Raw genomic sequence first — 25,313 nt, 5'->3', positions numbered from 1 at the left:
GTAAGACCATCATTTTTATAGCGGCAACCCTTCCCATGAGTGATATGGGTAGACATTTCCACCTAGCCAGATCACCTTCTACCTTCTTTAAAAGTGGGATATGGTTTAATTTAGTTAGATCTGCAAGCTTGGGAGAAACATTAATACCTAAATATTTTATATTTCCCGATTGCAGTGGTGTAGAAGAGGAATTATGGAGGGAGCAATTAATCGGTAGGACTGTAGATTTTGACCAGTTAATTGAGTAATCTGATATTCTTGCAAAAGAGTTTATCAATTCAATCACCCCAGTGATATTGGTTTGTGAATTTTGGAGAAAGAGTAACACATCATCCGCATAAAGGCTGATTTTATGTTCCACGTTCTTGCATTTTATGCCCTTAATTACTGAATTCTGTCTAATTGCTGCTGCTAGTGGTTCAATAAAAATTGCAAACAGTGAAGGGGAGAGTGGGCATCCCTGCCTGGTGCCCCTCAAGAGACAGAAGCTGGAGGATGTCTGGTCATTTGTTCTGACACATGCTGTTGGGGAATTATATAATATTTTTAACCAGTTTATGAAAGAGGATCCAAAACCAAATTTGTGTAAAGTTGCAAATAGAAATTTCCAGTTAACTCTGTCAAATGCTTTTTCTGCGTCTAAATAGAATATTGTAGTTTCTAGGTTTTTACTGTATGAGTAGTCTATCAAATTAAGTAATCTACGTGTATTTGTTGATGAGTGCCTACCTTTTATGAAACCAGTTTGGTCAGGATGAATTAAGAGGGGGGTTATTTTCTCCAGTCTCTTTGAGAGAGCTTTGCAGATTATTTTAAGGTCTACATTTATAAGGGATATTGGACGATAGCTTGAGGGATATACAGGGTCTTTGCCTGGTTTTAGCAGGAGATTAATGTTTGCAGAATTCATATTTGATGGAAGTCTGCCCTTTTCTTTGATTTCCAACAACGTTCTGTAGAAAACTGGTGCTAGGATCGACCAGAATTCTTTGTAGAATTCTGCAGGAAAGCCGTCTGGACCTGGAGCCTTATTATTGGGCATACTTATCAGGGCTTCCTGGAGTTCACCTGGTGTCAGTGGTGAATCCAGTGCCATTGCTTGAGTGTCTAATAATTTTGGAAGAGTTATGTTGTCCAAAAACTGATCAATTTCTTTTGTAGATGGGTTTATTTGTGGTGAATACAACATTTTATAGAAATCCCTGAAAATGTTGTTTATTTGTATCGGTTCATATATTGTGTTCCCAGATGAATCTTGAACAGCACATATAGTTGTTTTTTCTTTATTTATTTTTAGCTGGTTTGCTAGAAATTGACCGGCTTTATTACCATGTTCATAATTTTGTAAGCGTAGTCTTTGTACTAAGAATTGTGTTTTTTTATCAATTATCTCTTTTAATTCTAGTTTTGTTTTGCGTATTTTGTTCAATGTTTCCTGATCTTGGTGGGACGCGTAGGCTTCTTCTAGTGATTTGATGTTTTTTTCTAATTCCTGAATATTTTTGTTTTCTTTTTTCTTTTTATGTGATGAGAAAGAAATTATTTTACCTCTCATCACAGCTTTCCCTGCTTCCCATAGAACAGAAGCTGATGTTTCGGGAGTGTCATTATAGTCTAAATATGAAGTCCACTCTTTTTTAAAATATTTAATAAAGTCTTCATCTTTAAGTAGTGATATATTAAATCTCCAGTTTTTTCTTGGCGTAGTATTATTCTTGTGCATTAGTGTTAAAGATACAGGACCATGATCGCTGACAGCTATAGGGTGAATCTCAGTGTCTGAAATGTCGCTCAGCAGTGAGCTGCTGACCAAAAAATAATCCAGACGAGAGTAGGAGTGATGGACATGTGAGAAAAAAGTATATTCCTTACTGGTGGGGTGAAGGGACATGTTTTTACTGAAACATGTTTGTTATTGAAACACATTTTTACTGAAACATGTTTTTACTGAAACAGGTTTGTTATTGAGACACATTTTTACTGAAACATGTTTTTACTGAAACAGGTTTGTTATTGAAACACATTTTTACTGAAACATGTTTTTACTGAAACAGGTTTGTTATTGAAACTGTTTTTTACTGAAACAGGTTGGCTACTGAAGCACGTTTTTACTGAAACAGGTTTGTTATTGAAACAGGTTTTTACTGAAACATGTTTGTTACTGAAACATGTTTTTACTGAAACATTTTTTTACTTAAACATGTTTTTACTGAAACAGGTTTGTTATTGAAACAGGTTTTTACTGAAACATGTTTTTACTGAAACAGGTTTTTACTGAAACAGGTTTGTTATTGAAACATGTTTTTACTGGAACATGTTTTTACTGAAAAAGGTTTGTTATTGAAACACGTTTTTACTGAAACATGTTTTTACTGAAACAGGTTTGTTATTGAAACAGGTTTTTATTGAAACAGGTTGGCTACTGAAGCATGTTTTTACTGAAACATGTTTTTAGTGAAACAGGTTTGTTATTGAAACACATTTTTACTGAAACATGTTTTTACTGCAACAGGTTTATTATTGAAACACATTTTTACTGAAACATGTTTTTACTGAAACAGGTTTGTTATTGAAAAAGGTTTTTACTGAAACAGGTTGGCTACTGAAGCATGTTTTTACTGAAAGGTGTTTTTACTGAAACAGGTTTTTATTGAAACATGTTTTTACTGAAACAGGTTTGTCATTGAAAGACGTTTTAACCGAAACATGTTTTTACTGAAACAGGTTTGTTATTGAAACATGTTTTTACTGAAACATGTTTTTATTTTTACTAAAACAGGTTTGTTATTGAAACAGGTTTTTACTGAAACAGGTTTGTTATTGAAACAGGTTTTTACTGAAACAGGTTTTTACTGAAACAGGCTGGCTACTGAAGCATGTTTTTACTGAAAGATGTTTTTAGTGAAACAGGTTTGTTATTGAAAGATGTTCTTACTGAAAGATGTTGTTACGGCCCTGGTCATAATGTGTCTTGGTGGCTGTTTCTTGTTCTGTCTGTGTCTTTAAGTCTCTGCAGGTCCCTGATTGGATAAGCTGACGGCTGCTGATTGGTCCCCTGATCATGTGGTTGCTTTGAAAATCTGTCACCAGCATTTGAGCCACTGACAGCAGCAGCAGACCTGACCCTGGCTTCCAAAACCTGTATCATTCGTGTTTGAGATTCTTGTGACTTACCGAGCTTTGTATATAGTGTGTACATTAGTTTTCACTCGTAAATATCACTGAAACAGAAGGGGTGAGCTGCCTTATTATTTTTCCTTGTACTGTTTTCTCCTGTTTATTTTAGTTAGGGAGTTAGGTGTAGCTCTTGTCTTTTGTTTGGTTTTTGTTTCACATAGGGTTTTAGACAACACCTCCTTTCCTGACTTAGCTTATTTTGTTTGTTATTTTGGCCTTTGTTCACCCCGGAGCTTCTTTTTCAGTGTAGACAAATAAACCACCGTTCACTAAGAAATTGTTTTTTCTGTGTATGGTTTTGGGGACCAGGGCGGGGTCACTTCCTTTTTTAACTCTTATGCTACGTTCCTGTACACCTAGACTGGGGCGTAACATAAAGTGGGGGCTCGTCCGCTCTTTTCTTTTGCCATTCTTTTTGCTCATTGTATTTTGTAGGTTGTCTACAGTTTTTGGTTGGCAGTTTTCTTGTAGTGTTGGGGGTAGACTAGCCGCAATGACTTTTGACATGGATGATTTTGCACTGCAACCCACCATGGATAAGTTGGATCAATGCACAAAGGCAGATTTGTTGTTGTTGGCAAATTTGTTTAATGTTAGTGTACCTTTGAATACTAAAAAGCCAGAAACTAAGCAGTGTCTGACAGCACAGCTGTTGGATAAAGGGGGTAATTACGAAGTTGAAACCTTGTCCGGTTGATGCGACTGGAGGTTTGGTGGTGGATGCGGGAGCAGAAGCTGCTGCAACCATCCCACAAGCTGCCAGTGGACGGGTGACACCAGGAGCAGAGGCTCCTACTGCTATTCAGGTCCCAAACGCTAGCCCAGCCGGACAATTTCAACATCTTAGGCTCGCCCTTCACCTGAAAGAGGTGGAGCTTGAGGCTAAAGCCAAAGAAGCTGAGCTTATGCATCTCCATATAAGGGGTATGGAGCTGGATCCCTCCTGACAACGCAATGTTACCTCTACCCCAGTGAGTAAAATTGTCAGTAAAACTTGCTATTCATTCTCCTCTGACCAGTTTGATGCAAGCAAGCAGATTGCTTTAGTGCCACCTTTCAGAGAAAGTGAGGTTGACTCTTACTTTAATGCCTTTAAACGCATCGCAACCACTTTAAAATGTCCCAAGGATGTGTGGAGTTTGTTGCTGCAGTGTAAATTGGTGGGGAAAGCACAAGAAGTTTGTGCAAGCTTATCCATTGATGACAGTCTGGATTATGAAATTGTGAAATCCACTATTTTAAGGGCTTATGAGCTAGTTCCTGAGGCATATCACCAGAGGTTTTGGTCATGTGAAAAATCTGCCAGCCAAACACATGTAGAGTTTGCCAGGGAGAAGACTCTCTTGTTTGGTAAGTGGTTAGCTGCAAGTAAAGTGAAGGACTTTGCTCAGCTAAGAAAATTGGTTCTGTTGGAAGAATTCAAAACGCGTCTTCCAGAAAGTGTTGTTGTGTATCTCAATGAGCAAAAGGTGGATTCGTTGTCTAAAGCTGCTGTTCTCGCAGATGAGTTTGTGTTGACCCATCACGTTTTCAGCTGTGCGCCGTGAATGTGCTCCGTTGTCTAAACCTGCGAGCAGTTTAAGGGTTTCTCCTAAGCGTCAAACGCGCCCTGATCTGGTTCCCATGACCATCCGACAATACTTTTATTGCCATGATACGGGCCATCTCGTTGCCAAATGTCCGTCACTTCATCGCAAAGAGCAAACTCAAACATCGAAAAAAACAAAAAGTGTTGGTTTCGTTCGGTTGGTCCTACTCCTAATCCCGTCAGTGATGAACCAGGAAATGACAGTCTTGACAGCAGTTACTGACCTTTCATTTCAAAAGGGTTCGTCTCACTAACTGGAAAAGAGGAGGATCGCGTGCCAATTGTAATTTTGCGTGACACTTGGACTGCCCAGTCTCTCGCGTTGCCTTTTAACTCGTTTTGTGGTGCTGATGCTCTCGTGTGGGGAGTGAAAATGAGTGTGTTACGAGCTCCGCTGCACAGAGTTTTCCTACAGTCACCTCTCTTTTCGGGCCCGGTAACAGTGGGGGTGCGTGCTCGCTTGCCCGTGCAGGGGGTTACTGTGATTCTGGGGAATGATCTAGCCAACGGGAAAGTTTTCCCAATCCCTGAGGTAATTGAAAACCCCGCCGATGATTCTGTTTTTGTTTCTGAACCTGCTGCTGACAGTCTGCCCTCTGTTTTTCCTGCCTGTGTTGTCACGCACGCCCACAAGCGCAAATACGGTGATGTTGACTTGTCTGACTCTTTTCTATGTTCTAAAGCTGTTCCTGAGAAAGCTGAACTGCCTGTGGAAAAAGCTGAAAAATGTGTGTCTGACAGCCTGCTACCTGCTACACCTGACCTGTCTTTTGAGATAAACAGAACAGATTTTGTCCATGCGCAACAGAATGATCCAACTCAGCCCAACCCAAATGAGCCAAATGTTTACTCGCCGCAAATTCCAGCGATCAGAATCCCCGTGTCTGCAGCATTGAAAATGACGTGTTAATGCGCAAATGGCATCCTCCCTCATCTAGTGATCTTAGCTGGAATGTATCTCAACAGGTAGTTGTTACCATCGTATTCTGCGTCACTTTTTCTGGCCAGGTTTGAAGTCTGATGTAACCAAGTACTGCCATTCTTGCCACATTTGCCAGGTCAGTGGAAAACACATAATCATTGATTGTGTAGGTCCGCTTCCAAAAACAAAGTCAGAACATCAGTACAATTCAATTCAGTTCAATTCAATTTTATTTATATAGCGCCAAATCACAACAAAAGTCGCCTCAAGGCGCTTCATATTGTACAGTAGATACAGAGAAAAGCCCAACAATCATATGACCCCCTATGAGCAAGCACTGTGGCGACAGTGGGAAGGAAAAACTCCCTTTTAACAGGAAGAAACCTCAAGCAGAACCAGGCTCAGGGAGGGGCGGGGCCATCTGCTGTGATTGGTTGGGGTGAGAGAAGGAAGACAGGATAAAGACATGCTGTGGAAGAGAGACAGAGATTAATAACAGATATGATTCAGTGCAGAGAGGTCTGTTAACACATAGTGAGTGAAGAAGAAACACCCAGTGCATCATGGGAATCCCCGGCAGCCTACGTCTATTGCAGCATAACTAAGGGAGGATTCAGGGTCACCTGGTCCAGCCCTAACTATATGCTTTAGCAAAAAGGAAAGTTTGAAGCCTAATCTTGAAAGTAGAGATAGTTTCTGTCTCCTGAATCCAAACTGGAAGCTGGTTCCACAGAAGAGGGGCCTGAAAACTGAAGGCTCTGCCTCCCATTCTACTTTTAAATACTCTAGGAACAACAAGTAGGCCTGCAGTGTGAGAGCGAAGTGCTCTAATAGGGTGATATGGTACTACAAGGTCATTAAGATAAGATGGGGCCTGATTATTTAAGACCTTGTATGTGAGGAGCAGGATTTTGAATTCTGGATTTAACAGGAAGCCAATGAAGGGAAGCCAAAACAGGAGAAATCTGCTCTCTCTTTCTAGTCCCTGTCAGGACTCTTGCTGCAGCATTTTGGATTAACTGAAGGCTTTTCAGCGAGTACATCTTGACTTTGATGTGCGCCGCCACACGCTTCCCCAAGGCTATTCCGCTACAGTCAAAGCTGTTGTCAGAGCCCTAGTGAACCTTTTCTCTGCTTTCGGTTTGCCTAAATCAGTTCAAACAGACCAAGGGTCAAACTTCATGTCCAAGATTTTTGCTCAGATCTTAAAATTGCTTGGCATAAAGCATCAAAACTCCAGTGCGTATCATCCCGAATCACAGGGTGCGCTTGAGCGTTTCCACCAAACATTTAAAGCTATGATGAGGAAGTTCTGCCTCGAGTCAGGAAGAGAGTGGGATGAGGGTGTGCCACTTCTCCTTCTAGCGGTGAGAGAGAGTGTGCAGGAGTCCGCGGGTTTCAGTCCTGCAGAGCTGGTGTTTGGACACACAGTGCGTGGTCCCCTGCGGCTGCTTAAAGAGAAATATCTGTCCGACACAGCTACCCCCGAGCAGTACGTACTAGATTACGTAAGTTGCTTTAGGGAGCGTCTGCATAAAGCCTGCGAAATTGCACGCGTCTCAGGAGAAAATGAAAATGAAATCTGATAAAAAGTCTGTGCAGAGAAAATTTGAAGTGGGTGACAAAGTGTTGACTCTCCTACCCGTTCCTGGATCCTCTCTCCAGGCAAAGTTCTGTGGGCCCTATGCTGTTCAAGAGAAACTGAGTGACACAGATTATGTTGTAGGTACCCCAGACCGTAGTGTGTGCCATGTCAATCTGATGAAGCCTTATTTTGTTCGTGATGCAGGTGTAAACTCCTCTTCATCCCCCGCTGCCGTGCCGGTAGTTGTGCCAGCGTCCCCGTCTCAGTATAGCCCAGAAAGTGATGGCTTAGTTTTCGTTTGTGCTGAGGGTTGCTCCCGATTCAGAAACTCTGAAATATTGGATAATTTAAAATCCCACCTAAAAACATTCAGATGACGCTGCCCAGAACGATGTGTGCTCTCTGATCAATACTTTCCCATCTCTGTTTGCTGACACTACATCTCGCACTACTGTCCTCGAACATGACATATGTAGGTGACCACCCTCCGATCAAACAACACGCTTATCGTCTGAACCCTATGAAACGCGCACTTCTTCAGCAAGAAGTTTCTTACTTGCTGGAAAATGGTCTTGCTGTCCCTAGTTCGAGTGCCTGGAGTTCCCCATGCCTTCTTGTGCCAAAAGAAGACAAAACCTCACGTTTTTGTACCGATTTCCGAAAAGTGAACAGTGTGACCAAACCTGACTCCTATCCTCTTCCCCGCATAGAAGATTGTGTTGACAGGGTTGGCTCCACAAAGTTTGTCACCAAGCTGGATTTATTAAAGGGTTATTGGCAAGTTCCCCTCACTCCACGTGCATCTGAAATTTCCGCTTTTGTCACTCCTGATCACTTCCTCCAATACACCGTTATGCCTTTTGGCCTTCGAAATGCCCCTGGCACAATCCTAGCCTTATGTACATTGTCTTAGGTGGTGTCACAAACTGTGAAGTGTACTTGGACGACATTGTAGCCTATTCAGAGACCTGGTCAGAACACCTTGGAACACTCACTGACATTTTTGAAAGGTTGAAAGAGGCATCCCTTACCCTAAATCTTGCCAAATGTGACTTTGGTAAGGCCACTGTGACTTATCTAGGGAAGCAGGTGGGTCAGGGTCAGGTGCGCCCCCTTCTGGCCAAAATCCAGGCTATCCTAGATTTCCCTGTGCCTCGTACTAGACGTGAGCTTCGCCGGTTCCTTGGAACGGCCAGCTATTATCGTGGCTTCTGTAAGAATTTTGCAGATGTAGTTGCACCTCTCACCAGTCTCACAAGTGTGTCAAAACCATTCATATGGTCGCCCACATGCCAGAATGCTTTTGAGTCTGCCAAAGCTCTCCTCTGCAGCACTCCAGTACTTGCCACTCCTGATTTCACACGTCCTTTCAAACTAGAGGTGGATGCCAGCGCCAGCGGTGCAGGTGCGGTGCTGTTGCAGGAGGACAAGCAGGGTGTTGATCACCCAATTGGTTACCTTTCAAAGAAGTTCAACATTCACCAGCAAAAATACAGTACCATTGAAAAAGAAGTACATCCTGAAATACGTTTTTACTGAAACACATTTTTACTGAAACATGTTTTTTACTTAAAAAGGTTTGTTATTGAAACACGATTTTACCTAAACAGGTTAGTCACTGAAACACATTTTTTCCTGGAATAGGTTTATTACTGAAACACGTTTTTACTCAGCTCCTGCACTCCGAGGCCCACACAGTAACTGAAGATCAGTTATTATAAACTTATAATAAATGTAACGTGATAGTTCTGTAAAAATACTGCCATAAAGGACAGGAATGATTATGGTGTTGGTACAATAACACAGTCGTGAAAACAGTCGTAAAACAGCTAATTTCTTTACTTTATATTTAACGCCTTCATAAATCCTGATGACTGCAGTCTGTTTACCAACATAAGCACGTATACTGCCTCTGATACGCTCAGCTCCATCAGCAGGCTCAGCTGTGCCCTCTGCTCACCACCACCAGGTGGAGCTGTGGGACCGCAGAGCTCTGTGACCTCACAGCAACGTTATCATCCTCACTGAGAGGCTGAGTTTCATTTAAATGAGGCAAAAGTAGGAAGAAGCAACGAGGAAGGAAGACACACTGAAGCAGAGACAGAGGAAGAGAGAGCAGGCGGGTGGAGGGCGAGCAGCAGAAGAGAAACAAACAGAAGAAGAGCGAGGGTCTGACATGAGAGCAGAGGAGTAAACTGTCTGCAGACATGTCCTCCCGGGCTGAGAGTAAGACAGGTGAGTGTCCTCCTCTTCTTCTTCTGCTCTTTCTCTTCTCACAGGCTAACTGTTAGCCACCGCAGGCTAATGGCACTTCCTGCCAGCGCTCAGGACTTTGTTAGGACTCTTTTTTTCTTTTAATGTAAAGATAATGATGATGATGATGGGGTCCTCTTCCCCAGCCTCCCAGATTGCATATCTCACCATGAGGTTGAAGGATAAGCTCCACCCACAGCGGACGAGACGTCCTGTCAAACTCACCCCATCATTGAGAGTCAAACCACCTGACCTGAACCTGCAGCAGCCCCAGGTACACACACACACACACACACACACACACGTTTTTGTGTCTCTGTGAGGACCCGCAGTCACATCAGCACCTTGAACCCGAAACACGTCCTCAGACGTCAGCTGAGGTGACATCGCGTGACGTCAGAATTTATATGTGCACTGCAGGACCTGGACGAACCTGCTGCCAGTCGCCCAAAAGCCAACCAGCTGATCGATTGGTTGAGAACATTTTCCAAACAGGACATTAGAATGAAGTTTTTGTAGCTGCAGGCTTCCTTCTGAGCTCCTCTGTAACTCTGTCAAAGCTGAGCAGACCAGCTGCTTCTGCCGTGTTTTTGGTTTCACAAAGCTCCAGATGTTCCCGTGGGTGGAGGTCCGGCCTGCATTCAGGTCAGGCTGCTGGAGTCTGACCTCAGCGAGGTTTGTTTAAAGATCAGGGTGGATGTCTGGGTGGAGCAGACGTCCTTCGGCATTAATGGTGTTTGTAGAGGTCACAGTTACCCATGAATGTGCACTAATGCCCATCATATCATCATGCTGCTTCGACCTGAACGCTGAGAACGAGCCAGATGGTCCGTCTCCTCTACAGCTCTCCAAACAGAATGTCAGCTTCTGATTGGTCAGACCACAGGAAGGAAGTCTGAAGACCTCAGAGGAGGTGTGTTTTTAGCTCAGGTCAGCTGACCGCATCTCCTGCACACGCTCAGAAGAGCCTTCTAATGGCCGCAGAAAGGATCAGTGGCTGCTCTCTCTGAGGACGCCTCGGCACAACTGCTGACATCATCACACACTGTAACACACAGTAACAATCACAAGCGTATTTATAGCGCACATTTCATCACACGCACCTCTGTGCACTCCACACAGAAGATAAAAACATAAAATCATGAAACCCTGTGGAGAGGAAGGGAGTGACAGCAGAACGACAGCACCTGACGAGTGCACGCCTGTGTCTGAGTCTGCATGTTCGCACCTATGTAACTGATCTCAGGCCAGCTCGTTCCAAAGAGCAGACCGCAGTAACTGAGATCTGATGCTGGAACAGCTCAAAGATCTGCAGCTGATGAAGATGCTCTTCATCAACTTCCTCTTTAAACAGAGTCCCCTGTGTAAGGTTAACTCCTAACCCTACTTCTTTCAAATTTATCAGCTGATGCTGAAGAACGGTGTGTGTGTGTGTGTGTGTGTGTGTGTGTGTGTGTGTGTGTGTGTGTGTGTGTGCGCGCAGTCGTCAGGTGTGTTCGCTGACCAGCAGCGGGCCGTGGTCAGCTCCCTGCAGTACTTTAAGGCTCTGGTGGACCGACTGGGTGTTGACAAACCTGGTGTGGACAAACCGGTCCTGAACCAGTCTGTGGTCAGTGGTCTGCTGGGCGGGGCTTCTGGGGGGGTCCTGGAGGCGATCCAGACTCTGGTCCAGCTGGAGCCTCGCCTACACAGCAGGTAGGTGTCACTGACGTGGCAGTTTCTGAACACGCCGTGTCCTCCATCTGACCCGTGTGTGTCCCTGCAGTAAGACGGTCGCTGCCTGTCTTGCTCGCCTCTACCGCTCTCTGGCTCAGCTGATTCACTGGACCGATCAGGTGATGTTGCAGAGCGTCTCACACGACAACAAGGAGTCGACAGAGAGCGTTACCAAAGTGATCAGGACCTTGCTGGACAACGTCAAGGTGAGAACCAATCACAGACTAGATTCAGTTTAGCTTTATTTATACAGCATCAAACGGCAGCAGCTCGCCCCCAGGCGCCTCACTGCTGTGAGGCTATAGAATAATACAAACAAACAAACAAACAGAGCAAAAATAAAGACAAACAAAACAAAAACAAACAATAAACCACATCAGTCAGTCAAAAAACCAAATTGAAAACAAAACAAACACATACAACAAGAAAGAAAATGGACAAACAAAGAAACTCTCACGGGACATTTGTTGGACTTCTGGTGTTTTTTGTACCAGATTTTTATTTTCACATTCACTCAACGTCTAATTTCGGGATTTCCAGCTTCTCGAATTCTCGAATCACGAGCCAAAACTGCTCAGTCAGCTGAGAAAGTGAAGGCAGTGGGTTCTGAGAGTCGTCCTTTGATGGCGTGGACCTGAGTCTGTGGGTTCAGGCCGAGCAGCGGTGAGGAGCTCGGTGACCTGCCTCTGATCGTCTGTGATCTCACAGAGCGTAATGGTCACCAGCTGTCTGAAGTGTGTTTGAAGCCCCTGAAACGTCGTCACGTGTCTCGATGTGTTCGCTGAGTCCGCAGAAATACATTCTCAGTATTCGAACAGATCTTGTGACAAACGGGAACAGAAATCATCTGTGAGGGAAACGTCCTCCTAAAAACAGCTTCTGCTTAGACTCGTCCGTTCGTCATTAAATATTCCTGAGTGCCATTCAGGAGCCCGACGATGACGAACCTCAGACCTCTGAACTAGTTTTATTCTTTTTATGCCAGACTGACCTTTGACCTCTGATGACAATCCCACACAGGCATGTCAGCCTGAAGCTCTTTGGCCCAAAACTACACAAACATGAATGGCAGCTCTTTATTACGTGTCCACTGAGTTTTATTTTAAATGATGCTTTAATTCTCTGTGTCTAACACGTTAGAGGTTTGTGGCTTACAAACTGTTTCATGAGGTAAACTGTGCTGAGCCCGAGTGGATATTTGATGCTGTGTCACAGTTTCAGATGCTCAGAAGTAAGGGGACAAACGAACACCATTTTAAATATGAAGGCTATTTTTAGTACTTTGATGAAACCTCTGATTGGCTGAACCCAGGTCCACGTGGTGTGTTGCTCCTCCTCCCGTCGTCGTTTCGGCCTTCCTGTTCGAGCTGCCGCTGCTCTAGTCTGAAACTCTCCTTTTTTCCTTAATTCTTTCTTTTCACAGCTGCAGTTTGTTTTATTTATTTATTCATAGTCAAAGTGAGTCGTGATTTGCACAAACATGCTCAATATTAAATGTGCTAATCATGTTCTTTTCCCTCCATATTAAAATTTTTGGCTATAAAAATCATTTTATAAATAAAGATGATTCTGTTTAGTGAATGTAAAGCTAAAGCACACGTGTGAGAGTTTTCACTGACACGTAGAAAACAAAGAGTGAGACGGTCGATAACCGAGACGAGGACGACAGAGGCGTCTCATGAGCTTCAGTCGGATGTTTGTGAGGCTTCAGAGTTTGAACTTCTTGAAATGTGCACGACGAATAGCGAAACTCATAAAAACTGAAACTAAACATTTTTCAGCATTAAAACCTGAAGTGAAACCAGTGAACTCGCTGTGGGAACCATCTGAACTCAAACTGCACTGGAACCCCAACGAATGGAAACAAAGACTATAAAAACTCTCTTTGTCCACTAAAACCCTTTTTCCATTTAAATGTTAATTGTCCTTTAATAATGAATTCATATTTCTGATCAATTATCCGATGTCACCCGACGGCTTCAGAGTTCAGTATCTCCACTCAGAGCGCTGTTGGGCTGCTGAGAGCTGCTGTCTCATCAACGCTCACATTAAAAATAATGAAGAGTTTAACGTGCTGCAACTTATCAATACTAAATGTTTCTGTCCATCTTCTAAATGCTTTTGTGCTCTCATTATTTTGCTCCTGAGCAGCACTAAATAGACCTGATCATTGTTAAAGCTGACTTCCCCCTCTGGATCCTTCTTTCTTCAGCACAGTCGGCTCCTTTCTCCAACATTTCGACTACAGTCAGGTTCAAAAGCTTCTGGACAACGACTCGGTTTTGATTTTGCCTTGGTACAACACCTTAGAGGAACTTAACTCATAACGTCACCTTTAATTTAAGCGGTTTAACAAGAGTAATAGTTCAATCATTACAGACATTTTAAACACAGTCCACATTTTCAGAAGCTCAAAAGTAATTGGACAACAGTTTCATGATTAGGTGAGGATTAACCCCTCATCATGACTAATGAAGCTGATAAAAGATCTGAAGATGATTAAAAGCGTTGAACTTCATCATCAACATGAAAGATGTTCGTCCATCCATCTTCTTCCACTTATCCGGGGCCGGGTAGCGGGGGCAGCAGCCTGAGCAGAGACGCCCAGACCTCCCTCTCCTCGGTCACCTCCTCCCGTTTGTGCGGGAGGCCATCTCTCCAGTGTGCACTGGGTCTGCCCCGGGGCCTCCTCCCAGTGGGACTTGCCTGAAACACCTCCCTCAGGACACATCCTTATCAGACGCCCGAATCATCTGAGCTGGCTACTTTCGATGCGGAGGAGCAGCAGCTCTACTCTGAGCTCCTCCAGAAACACAGACCAAATGACTGAAAGATGTCAGCAGAGATGAGGGAGGACGTCATTATGCTGAAAAACCAAAATAACCAATCACAGAGCAGAAACTTTAGACGTAATAATAATAATAATGGATTGGATTTATATAGCGCTTTTCAAGGCACCCAAAGCGCTTTACAATGCCACTATTCACTCTCGCATTCACACACTGGTGGAGGCAGCTACGGTTGTAGCCACAGCTGCCCTGGGGCAGACTGACAGAAGCGAGGCTGCCATATCGCGCCATCGGCCCCTCTGGCCAACACCAGTAGGCGGTGGGGTAACGTGTCTTGCCCAAGGACACAACGACCAGGACAGAGAGCCCGGGGATCCAACCGGCGACCTTCCGGTTACAGATACACTTCCCAACCCCCTGAGCCACGGTCGACCCAATCAGCAGTCTGATTCATTGTTAGAATGAACGAATGCTTTAAGCAACAGAGTCCACAGAAGACACTAAAGTGCATGAAGACAGAATTATAGTTACAAAAAGCATCGACCCAAGTCAGGAACACCTCGAGGAAGAAGCTGTAGCAGTGTTCAGGTCCACAGTCAAAGCTGCCTTCACAGGTGCAAACCTCTGGGTACACTCAGGAACAGGACCATTAGACTTTAGCTGCACAGGTCTGTAAAATCTGTTCTTGAAGGCTTCAGGCAGACTTCCACCCGTGTATTAAAAAGAGTCTTTATATTTAAACGTATGTTAGTTTGTCCTGCTAGTTTTCAACCTCTGAAAATTAGGACTGTGTGTAAAATGTTTGTAACTCATAAACAGTTAAAGCAAAGCTTTAGTTAAACTCTCCGAATCAAAGCTGAACGTCTGCAGACACGTCCTGATTGTTTGGTTTAAAATCCACTGACGAGGCAGAACTACAAAAATTGTGTCATTGTCCAAAAATGTATGGACCCAACTGTGAATCACGTTTATACAGTTGTTCATATTCCAGCCTAAAGCTAATCTCGTATCTGCATATGTCAGCATCACATTAGCACGTCTAAGGTTGTGAATTCATTTGCAGCAGATATTTAATCATATCTCCACCACGTAACCCTGAGAGTATATATAGTGAAACCATCACAGCAGTCATTATACATGATGCCATGACTTCCTGCCACTGCATCATCACAAATACAATAGAATAGCTTGCATGATGACTAAGCTGGTGTTGTGGTTGGTGTGCAGTTGTGGGTGTACAGAGAGGTGGGCTTTGCACGCAGCCCTGAGGGATTCCTGTACAGAGTGGGGGAAATCCATCCAGCTGCTTCCAGAAACCCCTGTCATACTTATCTATTAACGCCATAATGATTCCTGTGGTCATCCATCTCTCCAGCTTTGCTGAGACTCCCTCAGTGTTGGAGGGATCAGCTGCAGACATGTCTGCAGCTGAGACTCCCTCAGTGTTGGAGGGATCAGCTGCAGACATGTCTGGCTTCTCTTCACTTTTCTGTTTGTTCTGTGTCATGTTATTATGGTTATCACACTGCACTCTGCTCTCAGTGTCTCAGTGGAGACGAGCCAGTGAATGGACCTTATATTTTTATCTGTCTGAAACAGCTTTTACTCACTTCTGTTCTCATGGATTCTTCAGGAAGTGGTTCGATTGGTTGCAGAGAGACAAGAAGGCTCCGCCCCCCTGTCACCTGTCCAGCCAGAGTCATCAGGGTTTGATGAGCAGGCAATATCGACCTGCAGGAATCCTGTTGATGAGAAGGACAAGAATATGGGGGTGGAGCCAACGAAGAGAGAGGAGGAGCAAATACTTTCAGCTCCTCCCAAACCTCCTATGCCCATCCCAGAGTCGCTAACTCAGGTGACCCCCCAGCTGGGACAGAGGTGAGTCTTAAATTACTTCAATTCAATTCAATTCAATTCAATTTTATTTATATAGCGCCAAATCACAACAAAAGTCGCCTCAAGGCGCTTCATAGATACAGAGAAAAACCCAACAATCATATGACCCCCTATGAGCAAGCACTTTGGCGACAGTGGGAAGGAAAAACTCCCTTTTAACAGGAAGAAACCTCCGGCAGAACCAGGCTCAGGGAGGGGCGGCCATCTGCTGCGACCGGTTGGGGTGAGAGAAGGAAGACAGGATAAAAAACATGCTGTGGAAGAGAGACAGAGGTTAATAACAGATATGATTCAATGCAGAGAGGTCTATTAATACATAGTGAGTGAGAAAGGTGACTGGAAAGGAAAAACTCAATGCATCTTGGGAATCCCCCGGCAGCCTACGTCTATTGCAGCATAACTAAGGGAGGATTCAGGGTCACCTGGTCCAGCCCTAACTATATGCTTTAGCAAAAAGGAAAGTTTTAAGCCTAATCTTAAAAGTAGAGATAGTTTCTGTCTCCCGAATCCAAACTGGAAGCTGGTTCCACAGAAGAGGGGCCTGAAAACTGAAGGCTCTGCCTCCCATTCTACTTTTAAATACTCTAGGAACAACAAGTAGGCCTGCAGAGCGAGAGCGAAGTGCTCTAATAGGGTGATATGGTACTACAAGGTCATTAAGATAAGATGGGGCCTGATTATTTAAGACCTTGTATGTGAGGAGCAGGATTTTGAATTCAATTCTGGATTTAACAGGAAGCCAATGAAGGGAAGCCAAAACAGGAGAAATATGCTCTCTCCTTCTAGTCCCTGTCAGTACTCTTGCTGCAGCATTTTGGACTAGCTGAAGGCTTTTCAGTGAGTTTTTTGGACATCCTGACAATAATGAATTACAGTCGTCCAGCCTGGAAGTAATAAATGCATGAACTAGTTTTTCAGCATCACTCTGAGACAGGATATTTCTAATTTTAGAGATGTTGCGCAAATGGAAGAAAGCAGTCTTACATATTTGTTTAATATGTGCGTTGAAGGACATGTCCTGGTCAAAAATGACTCCAAGGTTCCTCACAGCGTTACTGGAGGCCAAGGTAATGCCATCCAGAGTATGAATCTGGTTAGATACCATATTTCTAAGATTTTCAGGGCCGAGTACAATAACCTCAGTTTGATCTGAATTAAGAAGCAGAAAGTTAGCGGCCATCCAGGTCTTTATGTCTTTAAGACATTCCTGCAGTTTAACTAATTGGTGTGTGTTATCTGGCTTCATGGACAGATAGAGCTGGGTGTCATCTGCATAGCAGTGAAAATGTATGCTATGTCTTCTAATGATGCTGCCTAAGGGAAGCATGTATAATGTAAACAGAATTGGTCCTAGCACTGAACCCTGTGGAACTCCATAATTAACCTCAGTGTGTGAAGAGGACTCTCCATTTACATGCACAAATTGGAGTCTATTAGATAGATATGATACAAACCACTGCAGTGCAGTACCTGTAATACCTACAGCATGTTCTAATCGCTCTAATAGGATATTATGGTCGACAGTATCGAACGCTGCACTGAGGTCTAGCAGGACAAGCACAGAGATGAGTCCACTGTCAGAGGCCATAAGAAGATCATTTGTAACCTTCACTAAAGCTGTTTCTGTGCTGTGATGAGCTCTGAAACCTGACTGAAACTCTTCAAATAAACCATTCCTCTGCAGATGATCTGTTAGCTGTTTGACAACTACTCTTTCAAGGATTTTTGATATGAAAGGAAGGTTGGAGATTGGCCTATAATTAGCTAAGACTGCTGGGTCTAGAGATGCTTTTTGAGTAAAGGTTTAACCACAGCCAGCTTGAAGGCCTGTGGTACATAGCCGACCATTAGAGATAGGTTGATCATATTTAAGATCGAAGAATTAATCAATGGCAGGACTTCTTTGAGCAGTTTTGTAGGAATGGGGTCTAAAAGACACGTTGATGGTTTGGAGGAAGTAATTATTGAAGTTAACTCAGAAAGATCAATTGGAGAAAAAGAGTCTAACTTAACATCAATGGTACTAAGAGTAGCTGTAGATAATATTACATCTGTGGGATGATTACTGGTAATTTTTTCTCTAATGATAAAAATTTTATTTGTGAAGAAGTTCATGAAGTCATTACTAGTTAACGTTAAAGGGATGGTTGGCTCAACAGAGCTCTGACTCTTTGTCAGCCTGGCTACAGTGCTGAAGAGAAACCTGGGGTTGTTCTTATTTTCTTCAATCAGTGATGAATAGTAAGATGTTCTGGCTTTGCGGAGGGCTTTCTTATAAAGCAGCAAACTATTTCTCCAGGCTAAATGATGATCCTCTAAATTTGTGACACGCCATTTCCTCTCCAGATTACGAGTCATCTGCTTTAGGGTACGTGTTTGAGAATTATACCACGGAGTCAGGTACTTCTGACTAGAGACCTTAGTTTTCACAGGAGCTACAGTATCCAGAGTCGTACGTAGTGAGGAGGTGAAATTATTAACAAGATGATCGACCTCTGTTGGGGTAGCGTTCAGATAGCTGCTCTGCTCTGTGTTGGTACAGGGCATTGAAGATGATAACAGTGGGTGGATTATATTCTTAAACTTAGTTACAGCGCTTTCAGAAAGACATCTACTTTGATAAAATCTACTCTCCACCGCTGTGTAATCAATTATTGTAAATGTAAATGTTATCAGGAAATGATCAGACAGGAGAGGGTTTTCAGGAAACACTGTTAAATGTTCAGTTTCTATGCCATATGTTAAAACAAGATCTAGAGTGTGATTAAAGTGGTGGGTGGGTTCTTTTACATTTTGAGAGAAGCCAATTGAGTCTAATAACAGACTAAATGCCATGTTGAGGCTGTCATTTTTAGCATCTACATGGATGTTAAAATCACCCACAATAATTATTTTATTTGAGCTCAGAACTAAATTAGATATAAAGTCTGAGAAATCAGACAGAAACTCTGTGTAAGGCCCAGGTGGACGATAGATGATAACAAGTAAGACTGGTTTCTGAGTTTCACAGCTGGGGTGGACAATGTTAAGCATCAGGCTTTCAAATGAATTAAAAGTCTGTCTTGGTCTTTCATTAATTAATAGGCTGGTGTGAAAAATTGCTGCCACACCGCCCCCTCGGCCTGTGCTTCGAGGTTTCTGGTAGTTAGAATGACTCGGGGGTGTTGATTCATTTAAACTAACATAATCATCCTGCTGCAACCAGGTTTCTGTAAGGCAGAGTAAATCAATTTGTTGATCAATTATTAAGTCATGTACTAACAGAGACTTGGAGGAGAGAGACCTAATATTTAATAATCCACATTTCACTGTTTTACTCTTTGGTTCAGATGTGGATCAGATGTGGATACTGTATTGTTCTTTCTTTTTGATTGTTTATGTTTAAGTTGTTTGTTGCTGGTTTTTAGTTTGTTTTTTGTCTTTTTGGAAGCTGACACAGTCTCTATGGAGATGGGTTTTTGGAGGGGTAGCAGGAGGAGAGAAGCTGCAGAGAGGCGTGTAAGACTGCAACTCTGCTTCCTGGTCCCAACTCTGGATAGTCATATTTTGGGGGGTTTAATAAATTTGTCCATATTTCTAGAAATGAGAGCTGCTCCATCCAAAGTGGGATGGATGCCGTCTCTCCTAACAAGACCAGGTTTCCTCCAGAAGGTTTGCCAATTATCTATGAAGCCCACATCGTTTCTGGGACACCACTCAGACAGCCAGCAATTTAAGGAGAACATGCGGCTAAACATGTCACTCCTGGTCTGATTGGGGAGGGGACCAGAGAAAACTACAGAGTCCGACATTGTTTTAGCAAAGTTGCACACCGATTCAATATTGATTTTAGTGACCTCCGATTGGCGTAACCGGGTGTCATTACTGCCGACATGAATTATGATTTTACTGAATTTACGTTTACCCTTAGCCAGCAGTTTTAAATTTCCTTCAATGTCGCCTGCTCTGGCCCCTGGAAGACAATTGACTATGGTTGCCGGTGTCTCTAGCTTCACATGTCTGAGAACAGAATCACCAATTACCAGAGTTTGACCCCCGGCGGGTGTGTCACCGAGTGGGGAAAAACGGTTAGACACATGAACGGGTTGGTGGTGTACCTGGGGCTTCTGTTTAGGACTATGCTTCCTCCTCACCGTGACCCAACCGCCCTCTTTCCCCAGCTGCTTGGGGTCTGCCGGGGAACAGCTAGCGGGGCCTACGCTATCTTCGGCTGCACCAGCTACAGGGGCCTGGCTAGCTACGGGTGAATGAAGGGTGCGAAGCCGAGTCTCCAATTCAGTAATCCTGGCCTCCAGAGCTGCAAATATGCTACATTTGTTACAGATATCATTACTGCTAAAGGAGGCCGAGGAGTAACTAAACATCTGACACAATGAGCAAGAAAGTGCAGGAGGGACAGGTGAAGTAGCCATGGTGCTAACGAGTCGGCTACGAGCTAAGCTAAGCTAGCGAAACAGTACAGAGACAGTGAGTGAATACTTTGGCTATAAATTAGGTAGTGAGTACACAGAAAGTGTGCTTCGGATGAAGCACGTGAAGATTATACTATGAAAGAAGAATGTATTTAAAAGTTGTTAATTAAATTGCTAAGCAAATAAGCTACTCAGAAACACCACTGTGTTTGAGCAGGAACAGGAAGTGATACTCTACCGCAGAGCGAGCGAACACCAAGTGACGAAATGAAACCACTTGAGTCCACTCTGGTTCGGTCTGGATCAGTCTGGTTTGGTCTGGATCAGTCTGGTTCGGTCTGGTTCAGTCTGGATCAGTCTGGTTAAGTCTGGATCTGTCTGGGATCAGTCTGGTTCAGTCTGGTTCGGTCTGGGATCAGTCTGGGATCAGTCTGGTTTGGTCTGGTTCAGTGTGGTTCAGTCTGGATCAGTCTGGTTCGGTCTGGGATCAGTCTGGGATCAGTCTGGTTCCGTCTGGGATCAGTCTGGTTCAGTCTGGGCTCAGTCTGGGATCAGTCTGGTTCAGTGTGGTTCAGTCTGGGATCAGTCTGGTTCAGTCTGGTTCGGTCTGGGCTCAGTCTGGTTCAGTCTGGGATCAGTCTGGGCTCAGTCTGGTTCAGTCTGGTTCGGTCTGGGATCAGTCTGGATCAGTCTGGGATCAGTCTGGGATTAGTCTGGTTCGGTCTGGGATCAGTCTGGGATCAGTCTGGATCAGTCTGGGATCAGTCTGGTTCAGTGTGGTTCAGTCTGGATCAGTCTGGTTCAGTCTGGTTCGGTCTGGGATCAGTCTCGGATCAGTCTGGGATCAGTCTGGATCGGTCTGGTTCGGTCTGGGGTCAGCCTGGTTCAGTCTGGTTCAGTCTCGAACAGTCTGGCTCAGTCTGGTTCAGTCTGGCTGAGTCATTCAGGCAGACAGAAAACAGTTTGCTGAGTGCGAGAACAGAAATAGATCTGTGGAAGAAACAGGAAGTAGAGCAAACGAACACATCACACATGCCCCTTCCCCCCACACACCCACACTTCCTGTCTCTGCATGACACCAAGTAGAAGAAGAAGAAGAAGTGGGGGTGACAAAGGGCGGCAGCAGGCAGTTTCGTGGTCTTTTAATAGAACTGTGAGGGTTGGGCTGTCTGAGGCTGAGTGTGCAGCAGCTGATCGATAACAGCGCTGCTGTGGATCATCAATAACAAATAGTTGGAGCTAATTCATGATGATGTTTTTAGACGTTAGTATTTTCTCGTTTGTTTTTTTTATTTCAGTTTGACTTTTTGTTTACTTTCAGTTTGTTTCCAGAGTGAATTTTCGGATTTCAGTTTGTCCTGATTAGTTTGAGTCTTTATTAATTATTGCTGTGTGGAGGGCGAGGGCCGCATGCACGATGCTGTGAGCTCAGCTCCTGGAGCAGTGTGACCCACCGGAGCTCCTGTTCGCGCTCTGGCAGCACTGCTGCTGGGTACCGGCTCTCCTCGTCTAGTGCCCATCTCCTGGTGTCCTCCACCCTCCTGAGCCTGTGCTGGGAGCAACAAACCTCATGGAGCTAGTGTGCATAAAGAGCTGGACTCCCTGTGACAGTGAGGAGCTGCAGGAGCAGAGAGGACATCACAACCACATCACCTCCAGCTGCTTCAAACTACACCACCTATAGGTGGTCTCCCCTCCACGGACCAACCGGGCACTTAGGCTCTGAGGTCAGAAGAGGCCGGACGTGTTCAGTGTGGCATGGCTGCTGCCTCCCCAGAGCACCTGTTGTCTCCCTGATCTGCACCTGTGCAGGCTGATGTCACTGACGTTCAGCTGACTGTGACGCTGTGATGTCATCAACAGGTATAAACCCAGTGGATTAAAGTGTGACGTCTCTCGCTCAGAGAGAGAACGCACCTTTTCCTGTCAGTATCTCATCCTGCCAGATGTGAGGCTGGCTCTGCGCGTCACCCTGGTGTTAATGTTTTTTCTGTCGGGATTGTGATGAGCCAGCAGAAAGTGGGGCACTGACACCGTCACTTCACCTGCCAGATGTTGGGAGTTTATGCCTTAAATTGTTGTGTCACCTGGTGATAACACACACGAAACAACTGCCACCTGTGCTGCACATGCTCAGTTTCAGCCTCTCCCAACACAAACTGCTTCAGCTTGTCACCTGGCTGCATGCATGCAAAGGTGTACTACGCAATTGTGACATCACTGGTGGGTGTGGTTTTAACTACTTGTCTGTCTGTTTCAGTCCTCCAGCTCTGCCTCCCAAAAAGCGCCAATCAACATTAAGCCCCACCCCCTGCAGGGTTGCCATAGTAGCGCCAATGAGAAGAGCGACTGAAATAGAAACACCAGCTGAACAGGTATGCTCACCTGGTTCACACATTCACACGTAACCGTGTATATTTACATGGATATGTATTATATCTGTTTTATGGTCTTTTATTTTGAAAATCTTTATTTGAAGCTGAAATTAGACAGTCCAGTTCAGGTTTAATCCAGATTTATTCTGTCTGTGTCTCTGTGTGTGTGTGAGTGTGGAAACCACAGAATAAAAGCACGTCTTTGGCTCTGTGTGTTTCTAACATTCAATAACGTTTGAATCTTCCTGCGTGTTTCAGGACGACGACTGTTTGAAAAGATGCTCCATTTCCTCTGCCGAATGTTTTCCTCAGAACGAAAACACAGGTAACACACACAGATCCACACGCACACGCACACACACACACACGCACACGCAGACACACAGACACACAGACACACACACTCTGTGGTGCTTGTTTCCCGTCAGCAGTAGGCGGTATCAGTGACATCACTTCCTGTGCGTTGACAGAAATAGGAAGCTGTGTTGGCTGCTGCTTCCTCTTTGCAGCGACGCATTGGCCTGAGGCTCACTGCTGCCTCCTGCTGGACTCACAGGTTTCTGCACCTGCGTGTGTGTGTGTGAGACACTCAGATCGTGACACCTGAAGCATGTCAGACGCTGTGTCCCAGTCCAGCGATCGCACGCCTCGGAGTACGCGCAGTTCACGTACTACGTACGGTGCGTACTAGGAAGGACGAGAAGTGCGGAAGTGAGAGGCTTGTGAAATGGGACGGTCTAGCCTTGTCGCGCTGATCAGGTTGCCTAGCAACCATGAGAAACGTTTCATACAGCTTTGTTTGACAGAAATGAAGGAGAAAATCTTTTGTCCATTTGTTTGTTTGTTTCTACAGGAGCTTTGTGTGATTAGTTGAGTATCAGAGGCTGAGACCACAGGACTGTAAAACATGATTGTTGGGCTTCATTTCTGTGCTGAACAGTCATTTCAAGATTAGTTAGTAAATAACAATTAGCTGATGTTGTTCATGAGACTAAAATCATCTCACTGTGGTAATGTAAATATAATATGGACAATATTATAGTTATTGTCAGATTATTATGATATATTACAGCAGTGAGCCTGAACTCTGTGCCAAACACTGAGCTTCAGTAAAGATTCAAGTTGCAGTTATTTATATTTCCTATCACCTTAAATCTTCACTCAAAGACAAGTATCTGTGACAGTGTATATATAGATGTATTATATATATAAGAGACAAATATTGTTTGTTTAATATGTTGTCATTACTAAATTTGGCTCAATGCTTACATATATGTGTAAAAAGCAAATGTACGAGCTGTGATAACTGTGTCTGATAGAATGAAGAGTCGACTGATATAGTAAATATTCCTTTATTGGGTGAGAAAATCAGACCATGTCATAACTGCTTTAAGTCATACAGAATAGATATCAGAGCCTTAAACAGGCTGACTTCTGCTAAATGGGTCAAACTGGGCAGAAAGTCTACAAACACATAACATCCTTATAGAATATGATGTAACACTATAGATCAACTTACCTCAGAATATATAAAGCATATAAACAATTACAGCAATATGATGCAACAAACACAGCAGCTACTGATCCAAAATACTCAAAGCTTCATAGAACTGAAACAAACATTTATTTTTAGCTCCATTCTGCTGATGATACAGACTTTAGGTTTCTGAACATTAAACTTGTTGCTGCCTTTCATAGTGTGTAACTTGAAGGCCCTGAGTACTTTCTCCCACACTGAAAACACTGGATGATCACATTATTTGAACATTACCTAATAAGACTGATTCAGGACAGACAGTTAGTTATGTTAAACTTTCCTAGCAGTCCTTCACAAACAGGGAACAGTCTGTCTATTCTCTCCATCTGTCAGCTGCTGCTGGCTCTTCCTCCTCCTCTTCCTCACACACTGCTGAGTTTGTCCTGGTGGATCATCAGGGGTGCAAAGCCTCACAGATGATGTGCAGCAGTGGGTCCCTCAGTCTGTCCTCACTCTGGACACTTGCAGTCGTCACACATGGAAATCAAATGTGTGAGAAGCTGCAGGATTCAAACACAAGTGTAACTTATAAACACATGTTCATACTTTTATTCCACAATCAGAGAGAAAGAAACAGAGAGAGAGTGCAGGACAGACAGACAGGTGACAGTCTCAGGTGTACACACTGCTACACAACAGCACCAGAGAAGCAGGATTTAGTGTTTGTGTTATTACGAGTGCTAAACAAAAAGAGTTCCCAGATGGTGCAGTGGACACATGTGTGACTGCTGTGATTAAAGCATCTTTCTTTCAGCTTAACGAGTGAACCGTCAGCTCGTTCAAACACACGTTAAAGTCCGTTTGGCTCGACACCACCGAACAGAGGCAGCAATATAACACAGCTGACATTAACAGTGCAGTGAATCCTGCTTGTGCCGTGATATTCAGGACTGCAAACCGAGCAGCATCACTGACTTTCAGCTTGTTGTGTTTGTGGATATATGACTGACTTTAATTATCCATAAAATCATCACATTCTCTGTAAGATTAAGGTCGACTATTGAACAGCGTATAAAGGCTGTAAAACCAAGTTAGTACAAACGTCACTAATGTCACATAACTT

The 25,313-nt window shown here is 43.9% G+C and overlaps 2 protein-coding genes across 2 annotated transcripts in view; one reads left to right on the top strand and one right to left on the bottom strand.

Annotated features, from left to right (window-relative positions):
- The first annotated feature begins 9,248 nt into the window (after positions 1–9,248).
- The window catches only part of LOC146376973 (rap guanine nucleotide exchange factor 1-like), a 26,587-nt gene continuing 10,522 nt past the window's right edge, over positions 9,249–25,313 (top strand). The window contains exons 1-7 of the mRNA XM_084945727.1: positions 9,249–9,507; positions 9,672–9,799; positions 11,009–11,220; positions 11,291–11,447; positions 15,664–15,908; positions 22,599–22,713; positions 22,972–23,038. Coding sequence (XP_084801853.1) covers positions 9,480–9,507; positions 9,672–9,799; positions 11,009–11,220; positions 11,291–11,447; positions 15,664–15,908; positions 22,599–22,713; positions 22,972–23,038 — 952 coding nt within the window. The 5' untranslated portion in view covers positions 9,249–9,479. The remainder of the gene's footprint in view (positions 9,508–9,671; positions 9,800–11,008; positions 11,221–11,290; positions 11,448–15,663; positions 15,909–22,598; positions 22,714–22,971; positions 23,039–25,313) is intronic.
- The window catches only part of LOC146376972 (uncharacterized), a 13,767-nt gene continuing 12,515 nt past the window's right edge, over positions 24,062–25,313 (bottom strand). The window contains exon 3 of the mRNA XM_084945728.1: positions 24,062–24,750. Within this exon, the coding sequence (XP_084801854.1) occupies positions 24,735–24,750 (16 nt within the window). The 3' untranslated portion in view covers positions 24,062–24,734. The remainder of the gene's footprint in view (positions 24,751–25,313) is intronic.

The sequence above is a fragment of the Perissodus microlepis genome, chromosome 12, assembly GCF_051167445.1.
Source record: "Perissodus microlepis isolate ML-2025 ecotype Zambia chromosome 12, ASM5116744v1, whole genome shotgun sequence".
In the NCBI taxonomy this organism is placed as follows: Eukaryota; Metazoa; Chordata; class Actinopteri; order Cichliformes; family Cichlidae; genus Perissodus; species Perissodus microlepis.
This window is presented reverse-complemented; position numbering and strand designations above follow the sequence as displayed.